Source organism: Haliaeetus leucocephalus, unplaced genomic scaffold (assembly GCF_000737465.1).
Source record: "Haliaeetus leucocephalus isolate CR32 unplaced genomic scaffold, Haliaeetus_leucocephalus-4.0 Scaffold229, whole genome shotgun sequence".
NCBI lineage: Eukaryota > Metazoa > Chordata > Aves > Accipitriformes > Accipitridae > Haliaeetus > Haliaeetus leucocephalus.
In genome coordinates, this window is record NW_010972665.1 from 620,480 (window position 1) to 630,593 (window position 10,114).

General features: G+C 60.9%; 1 protein-coding gene across 1 annotated transcript in view; it reads left to right on the forward strand.

The window, feature by feature from the left end:
• The window catches only part of PSD (pleckstrin and Sec7 domain containing), a 34,934-nt gene extending 24,850 nt beyond the window's left edge, over positions 1-10,084 (forward strand). Inside the window, 7 exon segments of the mRNA XM_010567912.1 lie at positions 5,079-5,122; positions 6,431-6,609; positions 7,464-7,534; positions 8,131-8,288; positions 8,633-8,777; positions 9,425-9,568; positions 9,831-10,084. Of these exon segments, the coding sequence (XP_010566214.1) occupies positions 5,079-5,122; positions 6,431-6,609; positions 7,464-7,534; positions 8,131-8,288; positions 8,633-8,777; positions 9,425-9,568; positions 9,831-10,070 (981 nt within the window). The 3' untranslated portion in view covers positions 10,071-10,084.
• Positions 10,085-10,114: the final 30 nt, after the last annotated feature.

Genomic DNA, 10,114 nt, shown 5'->3' on the forward strand with positions numbered 1-10,114 from the left:
GAGCCTCAGCCCTGGCGTGGATGTAGCGAGCAGCCAGCCCCATCTCCCTCCCCTGCCTGCTTTCTGCGGAGCCGGGTGCCCATCAGACCCCCTCCGCCCGAGGGTCCCCCTCTCCGACCCTGCCATCTTCCCCCCATCCCACCCCGAGCACGGGGGTAGCGGGAGCACGGCGAGACCTGGGTGACATTGCGCCGCTTACCGTGGTTTGACAGCAACGCTTGCTCGAAAACATCGCTGCGAGAAGAATCCAGGACAGAGCTGTACCGCTGGGACCAGCCCTCCAGCTTAGCATAAGTGACAAGCTCTGCGGGCTCCCCGCCAAGGGCTGCGCTGAGCCGTGCCAGCCCGGCCACGGCAGACTGGCACCCGGCTGGGGTGGCAGGGAGAGCCCGCAAGGCAGCGCGGAGGGGCAGCGCCGCAGCCCCGGCTCCCAGCCGAGCAGAGCTGGAGGGGAAGGAGCGGCTGCCTGGACACAAAAGGGCTTTTTACCGCCAAGAGCTTGCTCGCTGTGAGCCCACATCCGATCGGGAGGTGTTACGCTGGTGTGCATCGGTCCTAGGTGGGGAGAAGCGAACAGGGTGTCTCTGGGCACATCCTACCTCGGTCGGGTGCCTGCCTCTGGCGTGGCAGCGAGAGAAGAGTCCTCACCGGCCCCTGTGTTGCAGGCAGGCTGGGGCAAAGCTGGCAGGGGTACCCCAGAGCCGCCTGGGCTGCCCCCGTGGTCAAAACCAGCCCGGTGGGCTCATCAGGGCCGTGCCAAGCAGTGATGCTGTCATAGCGCAGTACGGTCTGGGGGCAGCATTAAGTTGTGACGCACTCACTCAGATGGAAGCATGCAGTTGGAAGGGAGATGCTTGGTTGCTGCTTCACATGCGGTGGGGCTACACTGGGAGGGATAGAGGGGTGTCCCGTCCTGGGGGTGGTAGTTGGCTGGACAAGGAATGTTTTAAAAGAGGTTGGTGGAGCTGATGATGTTGCTGAGTCAAAAGTGTGGGGCAGGGATGGGTAGCTGTCCCCCGGTGCCTACTGTTGCTGCCTGCAGCAGGGTAGAAGGTGATGCACAGGACACTGTACCTGTGGCAGCCCATCCTACGGGGAAAAAAGTCTGTCCCCAAGTCACTCTGCTCTGTGTGCACACAGGAGTCCCTCTGCAGTGGAGGGGAGGGGGGGACATGGGGTGTGAGCAGCAGGGTTGGTGCATGCCAGGTGATGAGTTGTTCTTGAGCATGGGTTGTGCATGCTGGGCAGGCAGCAGATGGGGCGGGGGGGGGGGGGGCCCGCAAAGGGGAATTAGGGACCTGACATAGGTACGGTTCCATCTGACACACAGCCCTGATCTGACCGTGCTGTTTGTATCTGCGCAGCTGGTGGGTCTGGGTGGCTGGGGGACCTGACAGAGCTTTGTGGCTGGGTGTAGAGAAAGATATTTTGCAAAGGAAAAGTTGGGGAAAGCCAGCAATTGAGCTCTTGTATTGAAATGCTGCCAGGCACAGAGAGAGGGAGAGTGACTGCAGGGAGGGTGCTTGGTGGCTGTGAAGTCTGTCTTGCAGAATGTCACACAGCCATGGCTGGTCACAGGGCCGACAGGATGAAGGGGAGCCTTGACCTGCACAGGGCATCTTGCAGCACTGAGAGCTGAGCACTGTGTTGCTTAGCACAGGAACCAGCAGACTGGAAAGGGGACATGTCTGTAAGAGTTATGATCCATAAAACAGGCACCTCAGAAAGGGTTAAAACCTTCTACCAGCTGCCTAAATTCCTGCCTTAACCCTCCTCTGTTACTTGAGTGCTGGGCTACAACCCTTGGTACAGTCCCATCTGTGCCAAAGCTCTGTCCAGGCCAGCTTGCTGCCTGGCTCCCCAAACCAGCACTCCCCTCTGGTCTCCTCTGAGCTGAGGAGCTGAAGGGGGACGTCTTCTCCCTGCCCTGCTTGCGTAGGGCTGTCCCCAGCAGGGCTGGTGCTAAGGCTGGGCTGGAGCATCAGAGCCACCTGCCTCTTGCCCAGTGCAGCCCCCCACCCCTCCTGGAGACGTTTGCTAGAGCAGGACTCAGGGACGTCCCCTAAGCCCACTTTTGGGAGGGAGCGCACCAAAGAAAGATGTTGTTGATTCAGTTGGAAATCCCTCTGGGACAGTATATTCCTAGGTCTCTATGGTGTTGCGCATGTCTAGGGCAGAGCTGGCTGGCTGGCCTGGCATGCTGCAGCAGTGAGCTCATAACCCGGCGATGACAAAGAACCCCAATCACACTTCAGGTCGGCCATGGTGGCATGGGGCCAGGGCCCTGCTTTCTCTTGGGCAGTGCTTGCAAGTTCAGAGGTGCCAAGAGGTGCCGTCCTTTTGGACCAGGGGGAATGAATCCACGGAGCAGACAGCCTGGAGAGAGGGACCTGCTGAGTGATGACACTGGTGTCTCCGGTCTCTGCTGACATTGTTGTGAGTTAGGCTTCAGGAGCCTGCGCCACCTGTGCTTCCCCAGCAGAAATGGTCTGTGCACCAAAAAGCCCAGAGTTTAGTGGACTGACAGGCAGTGGTACTGCCATGGGACCAGAAAAGCAGGATGGGCTTTGTGGCTGGAGTGTATCTTCTCAGCTAGGACTTGGGCTGAGTCCACCAGCTTTGTTCCTGAGACCGGTGTCGGCTGGGTGTGGCATTTAGCCAAGCAGAGTCTTGGCAGAATTTAAGTGTAGATGTAAAGCTTTGCATTGCCTTCTCAATCCCCCCAGTCACCCTGTTTGTCTCTCACTGTCCCCCCACACAGGAGTGCTGAGCAGCCCCTGCTCCCTGTCTCTGAGGTGGGGGTACTTGGCAGCTTCTGCCCACAACAGGCTTGTGAGATGCTGCCAGGACTTGTAGCAGGGCGGCTGGAACCTTTTGAAGCCACAGGGCAGTTCAGCCTTTGAAGTGTTCACCGACAGTCCCAGTGCTCAGGTTTTTGTAGTGCAGTGCTCTGCCGGGCTGTTCTCTGGCACTGTGCCATCCAGAATTACTCCTCGAGCAACTTCTGACAACAGTTCATTTACTTGGCGTTTCGCAGCAATCCTCCCACAAGCCCTGCATGGGGCTGGGGACCTGGGGGCCACACTCCCCTCTGGTATGGCGCCTCACCCTGCCTTCCAAAATCCCCACTCAGCTGGCTCACGTCTCTCTTCCTTGTGGACAGGGAGCTGACTGACCCCTCTCTCTATTGCCACTGAACCAGGTGGAAGCCAAGCCACGCATCTCATTCTGCCTGCTCTTTCGAGGAGCTTTTCTGCAGTTTCCAGTCCCCATTTCTCTGTGATGTTTTTTCAGTCTCCTTTTTGTGACTGTTGGTTCTCAGCATCTTTCGGCTGCATCCCCAGCAGTGAGTAAGATCCTTTCCCTTCTGTTTCCCGTGGTGACTCCTTATCATCTACATTGCTGTGAAATGCATGCTTCTGCCCCTGCTCTGCTCCCAAGTTATGTTCTGCAGGACTTTGGATTGGGTTTTTTCCTGCAGGCTCTTCTCTAGGTCTCTTTGCAACCTCTGCTCCTCTGGCCACCTCGCTGCCAGCCTGCTGGTGGATACCCCCTGCTCACACCTCAGCATCCTGCCCCTCTGGCACTGGGTCTGCATAAATGGGGCTGGGGTCTAATTGCCTCTCAGGTGTGAGGCCATGCCCCCTCCGTGAGCCCCCTGTCTTCCCGGGAGAAAACAGAACCCTGCTTTCTGCCTGCTAGATTGGGGCAATTCCTCTGAGAAGCAAGCTGGTGCTATGCCAGCGTTTCCCTGACGGGAAAGTGTGGGAGAAGCTGGGTCCCCACTCGGTCCTGGCCGCTGCGCCTCTCAGGGGAGTGATGGATGTCCCTTCCCCAGACATTTCTGGGCCCTGTCTGCTGGCTGGCTTTCCTGGGCCCCTGCATGCCTCCAGTTGTACTTTCTCAGCCACCAGCAAGATCTCTCAGCAGCAGTCTCTGGCCCAGTGATGGATGTTGACAGCTGCCTGACCAGCCTGTGCGAGACTTGATTATTTTCCTCCAAGGATGATGCCTTCCAGGTCTTGCTCCAAAGCCCTCTGCGAGCACTGTCTTGAAACCCTCACTGGAGCCTCTCTGGCTGCAGAGCCGTGCTGAGTGCTTCTGGCTTGTGCTCAGCTCAGACCGGACAAACACTTGGGAGTGGGGATCTGGAGCATCCCGCTGCAGGCAAGCTTAGCTTGTTCCTGTGCTGAGATGCAGGCAGTAGGTCCTGCCTTGCTCAACTCAGTGGTGTTTGGGTCCCCAGGGGGGGCAGGGTGCTTCGGCCTTGCTGGGGAGGGGGTAGGGACAGGCCACAGCCATCCCAAGCAGCAGCAGCCCAGCAGTAGGCAAACACCCATCCTGCCTCAACCAGCCACGAGGTTCTCTGAGGGCCTCATGAATGACAGCATGCTGGTGTCTCTGCCAGTGCCGCGCTGAAGTCTCTCTGGAAGTCTAAGTGTGCTCCTGCAGGAGGATCACATCGCTACAGAGCGCTGGGTGCTGCCCCGAACCAACCTCTACCAGCCCAGGGCAGGTAGTCGATGGCAGGGAGGTCGCTGGCTGTGGCGTGTTGTGGCATGGAGCCTGCTGGATGCCCTGGAGCAGGCTGAGGTCTCACCGAGCAGGGTGCAGACATGCACCATCGAAGTCTGGCCCAAAGGCTTGCTCTTCTGGGGCCCAGGCCTCCTGAAGGCTATCCCTTTGGCCAGCATAGGTCACCTTGGAGCAGGGAGAAGCAGCTCTCCCAAGGACTTGGAAATGTTCAGTGCGCCTCGCCATCGTGCTGCTAATGCTGTGCCACTGTCACAGGCAGGTAGAGAGGGAGGAGAGGAGGGGGGAGACAGCCAGGGCTGTCCCCAGCACCGTGCCTGGTGTGTGGGGGGGGTTGCAGGTGCCCAGAAGAAGGTGCCTGTAGGCCTGAAACAAGGTCAGCCGGCTGGCCCAGCCAGGACGGGGCTGGACCAGGATGAACTGACCTGGGGTTGCCTTAACCTCTAGTGCCGCTGAGTCAGCCTAGTGTGCCCCCTCCATCCCCCAGAGCAGCCCCCTGGCCCAGCACCACTCTCCTGCTGACAGCCCCACTCTTCTCTCTGCAGGCGCTGTATGGCTCCATCAAGAATGAGAAGCTGCAGTGGGCCATGTGAGTAACCCCCCCCCAGGGGAATACTGATGCTGGGCAGACAGTGGGGCCACGCTGCTGGTGCAGTAGGCTTCCTCACCCCTGCCGCCCTCCTCGCCGGAGCATCACCCTGCCCCAGAGGCAGCACCAGCCGTGATGCTGCAGGGCAGGTGCTCCTGCGGGGATGTGGGAGGGAGAGGGAGCTCGGGCTGGGCTGAGCTGGGGGTGCAGGCAACAGCACCTCCATGGGGACCCTGCCCCGGCGTGCTGGGGGAAGGCTGCCTGAGGCGAGTTCCCCGCAGCTTTGGTGTTGCTTCATGCCTTGGTGGCCGTGCCTGGGGTGGGAGCGGACAGGCTGTGGGGGGACCGTAGCTGTGCTGGGGCCCCGCAAGGTGCCCGCACCCTCGCCCACAGCTGCCATCTCCAGCAGCAGGAGCAGCAGCGCCCGCGCTGCGGGGATTAATCAGCCCGGCGGTACCGCCAGCGCTGAGCCAATGCGCTCGGGCTGCTGCCATGGAGACGCCGGCAGATGCTGAGGGGTTTAATTAGCAGCGAGCAGGTCTGAGGGAGGGGGGAGGCAGCAGCTCTGGGCTCCCACATCTTCCTGCCGGGCAGGGGGAGCGGCACTGATGCGGTCTGCCCACGGCAGCCTGCCTGCGGCGCGAGGGGCCCGTGACCTGGAGGCAGAGTGCGAGCAGGGGCCTGCCACCTCCTGCTGCAGGGGCTGCCTACATCCTGCCCACACCTGCTCCTGCCCCGGGCTGGTGCTGCCTGCAGGCTCCCAACACCCCTTTGCTGATGGCTCTGAGCCCCTTAGTCCGACTGCTGCGCTGAAGGTGTGGGGACCATAGCCTGGGACTTTCTCTGGGGGGGTTTCCCTTCTAGACCCTCTCTCCTGCCAGCTGGGGACCTGCTAGCCTGTACACCACAGGCTGGGGGGCTGTGGTAGTGCCAAGCCCCAGGGTGCTGCTCCTCCATGGCCCTTGGCTCATCAGCCTGGCTGGCATCAGTCCCAGCTCTGTCCACAAAGGTTCCTCGCTCCCTGGGGCAGCCAGGGGCCCCACCGTGAACTGGCAGCAGACACCCCCATGCCTTGTCTTTCAAGGGGCCAGGCAGTACCGCAGCTGCCTAGAGGGGCAGGGGCATGGGGCATGGCTGGGTTTGGGATGCTCACCAATGGTGATGGGAGGCTGCTCAGCCCAGTCTGCTGCTCCCGGCCTCCCTTTCAGAAGTCAGGCCTGAAAGCGGCACCGGCAAGTGGGAAGCTTGGTATTTGCTGTCCCCAGCAAGGTAACAAACCCTTTCCTCACCCAAATCTGTGCCTGGCAGAGATGAGGAGGAGCTGAGAAAGTCCCTTTCGGAGCTGGCAGACCCCAACCCGAAGTCCATCAAGCGCATCAGCAGCTGCAGTAACCCCTTTCTGGACTTTTCCCAAGATTCCAGCATCGCCACCTACAAGCATGGACTGTTAGTGCGCAAGATCCACGCTGATCCAGACTGCAAGAAAAGTAGGTGACTGGGGAGCCCACAGGAGGGACTTGGGGCAAGAGGGCACCAGTGAGCTCCAGAAACCCAAAGGGGGAGCAGGGCAGGAGTCACTACGTGACATCTGACTGTAGCATCATGCCAGCCTCCAGCATCAGCCCCCTGTGCCCTGTCTGTCTGTCTGTGCCATGCATAATTCAGCCCCGAGGCTGGGGAGCCTGAAAGCCTCTCCCTGCCTGTCTGCCCCCACCATCAGGGCTGGGCAGAGGCCGAGATGGCAGCGAGCAACACAGCCCCTGCCCGCGGTGCTGGGAAGGGGGCAGGCAGGGAGGTGGGATGGGCTCCCTGGGGGATGCAGCCCTGCCACAGGATGGTGGGGACAAAGGAAGGTGTCCTGTGGTGCTGCAAACAAGCCACACAGCGGGCTGCCGCTGGTTGGGCGCTGCCAGGCACGTTCACCGTTTCCACTGTAAAATCTCCTCTAAGCCCTGGCCATCTAATGCCGCCTTGATCTGATTAGATGCAGCCGCCCTCCAAAGCCAGCAATACCTGGTGGCCAGCACCACCTTGTCCCTGTCCCCGAGTGGGGAGGCAGTGGCGAAGCCGAGCGTGGGTGGCAAGGTGGGCGGTGAGCACAGCGGTGCTGGCCCCGGGAGGCAGCAGGCAGCCCCCCTGTCAGCAGCACCATCTGCCAGCCACACGGCTGTCACAGGCTCAGGTGCGCGGGGACAGTCCTGGCCTGCCGCCCGTCCCCGGGGTGGGGTGACGCGCATCGTTGCAGGGCTGGCTGGAGGAGGATGGGGGGGGGGTGATGGACGCCTTCCCGGTGCTCGGTGCTGGGGCTGATATCTGGGCTGCTGTCTCTCCTCCCCGGCAGCACCCCGAGGGAAACGCGGCTGGAAGCCCTTCCACGCCATCCTGAAGGGGATGATTCTCTACCTGCAGAAGGTAGGCAGCAGCGGGGCCGCCTGCGTCCACGCCAGGGAGAAGGATCATTCCCAAAGCGGGGGGGGGGCGGGGAGATCATGGCAGTCCCCAGAGCAGTGAGAGGGGCTCCACCGCACAGCATTGCAAAGCCTGGCCTAAGCAGACTCAGCACCATGCCTGCTTGAGCCGTTGCTTGGGGCCCTGGTGGCATCCCTGTTCCCCGGGGTGCTCAGGCTCAAGCCTGGGCAGCGAAAGCGGCTGCTGGACCGAGGGTCCTGCCCGTGGGGGTTTGCCTGGGGAGAGAGGAGGCACTGGGGTCTTTGCCCTGGAGGGGGCGTGTTGGGCTGCACATCTAGTTTCCTGCAGGAACACATGCTGCCCAGCTGCAGGGCAGTGGGGAAAAGCCACTGTGCTTGCCAAGCCTGTGCACCCAGGTTGTGCAGCCTCTCCCCGTGTGTATAGCATGAGCTGGAGGCAGAGCCTGCAACAGCCTGGTGGAAGGTGATCTCCAAGCCCCACCACTGCCAGCACTTGCCTGCAGTTCCCATGGCCTTGTAGAGCTGACTCATGGTGGGGTGCATCCCTAAGCTGGCTCTGAAACACCCCGTGATTCGCAGGAGGAATATAAGCCAGGGAAGGCACTGGCGGAAGAGGAGCTGAAGAATGCTATTAGCATCCACCATTCGCTTGCCACACGGGCGTCTGACTACAGCAAGCGACCCAACGTCTTCTACCTCAGGACAGCTGACTGGAGGGTATTCCTCTTCCAAGCACAGTGAGTCCCCCAGGATGACCGGCTGTGCCCCACGCTGGGGCACAGGGGCTCACCTGACTGGGGCAGAGGGTGGGATGGGTCTTAGGGCCATGTTGCTTTCTCCTGTCCTAGCTCTTTCTGGAAGGAAAGGGACCCAGTGTCAGTCCTGTGCTTTGCCCAGCTCCTCTTCTTCCCAGCCCAATGGGCTCATGATGGCCCGAGTCACTGGGGGTAGAGCCCCAGGTGCTGTGGTTGGCCAGGGCCAGGCCTGGGGGACCCAGATCTTGTCTGCAGGGCAGGTCCCTCTGCCTGCAACACAGATAGTGCCACTTAGAGCCCATCTGTGGTTTGGCCTTTCTCCCCAGGAACCCCGAACAGATGCACTCATGGATCACACGCATCAATGTGGTGGCAGCCATGTTCTCCGCGCCCCCTTTCCCCGCTGCCATCAGCTCCCAGAAGAAGTTTAGCCGCCCACTGCTGCCCAGCTCCTGCACCAGGCTGTCCCAGGTGAGTCATGGTGTTGGGGAAGCCAGGAGCATGGGACAGACACACTGAGTCTGCTGGTGGCACTGTCCCCTTGCGGAGGGACCTATGTGGTGCCAATGCCCAGCTGCCTCCCAGAGGGGTGCAGGGCCAAAGGAGCATGGCCAGGGAGACACAGAGCAAGGGGGTGCTGAGACTGGGGGGCAGACAGCGAGGTCTTGTTCCTGGCAGCAGGAATGGGAGACAGGCGATGGAAGAGAACGTGGTCCCACACCACGGCTTGCAGGGTCCTGCCAGGGCCAGGACCTTGAAAGGCGACCGGCCGGGGGGATTAGCTGGCGCTCACGCATGCCAGGGCAGTTATTCATAGAGCAGAAAGGATTAAAAAACACCACCAGCCTAGTTTTAGAGGGGATTAAATTATTCTGCTTTAAGACTGCAGCCAGCCCCCTGTGAGGCAGGAGCAGTTTGCCCCCAAGGGCCTGTGCTTTTGCCTGCCATTTAAAAAAAAAAAAAAAAAAAAAAAAAGCAAACCCAGGAGCAGAAGCTGAGATCCTGGCTGGCTCTAGGAGGGGAGAAACCTCTTCTGGCCCCAGCCAGCTCACACTGCTGGGGGGCAGAGCAGAGCAGAGGGCAGAGTGGGGCACTGACATGGTGCCACCCTTCCCCAGGAGGAGCAGGTGAAGAGCCATGAGACCAAGTTCAAGACAATGTCAGCGGAGCTGCTAGAGCATCGCTCCTCGCTGCCTGAGAAGAAGGTGAAAGGCAAGGAGTATGAGGAGCTGAAGCAGAAGGAAGAGTACCTGGAGTTTGAGGTGAGCTGAGAGACATTCCACCCCCACCCCCAGCCCCTCTGCCCCTGCCCTCTTGGCTATCCTGAGTGATGGGACCCCCCTGTCCCCATCAGCTGAATTGCACAGTGCCACTGCCGTGCTCCAGGACCATGAGCATTCCTCCCCACCCTGGGATGCTGGCTGGGGTGGACGGACCACAAGTATCCCCCTCCACCCCAGGATGCTGTCTGAGAGGCAGTGCCCAGCTCACCAGCACCTCTCTCTGGTGCACTGTGCTCCCCAGAAATCCCGCTACGGCACCTACGCCATGCTGCTGCGGGCCAAGCTGAAGGCTGGCTCTGAGGACCTGGCAGCGTTCGAGTCTACCCTCTTTGATGCAGCGGGCAGGGAGGATGATGGCCTGAAAAAATCCCGCTCCAGCCCCTCGCTCAACGTGGAGCCCCCTAGCATGGCCACCAAGGTGAAGCGCAATGTCTCGGAGTGTGCGGGCCGCCAGCCCCCTGGCCGCCCCCAGAAGTCATAAGCGAGGGGCATCAGCCACCCTCGCTGCAGCTCCGTTCCTGCCCC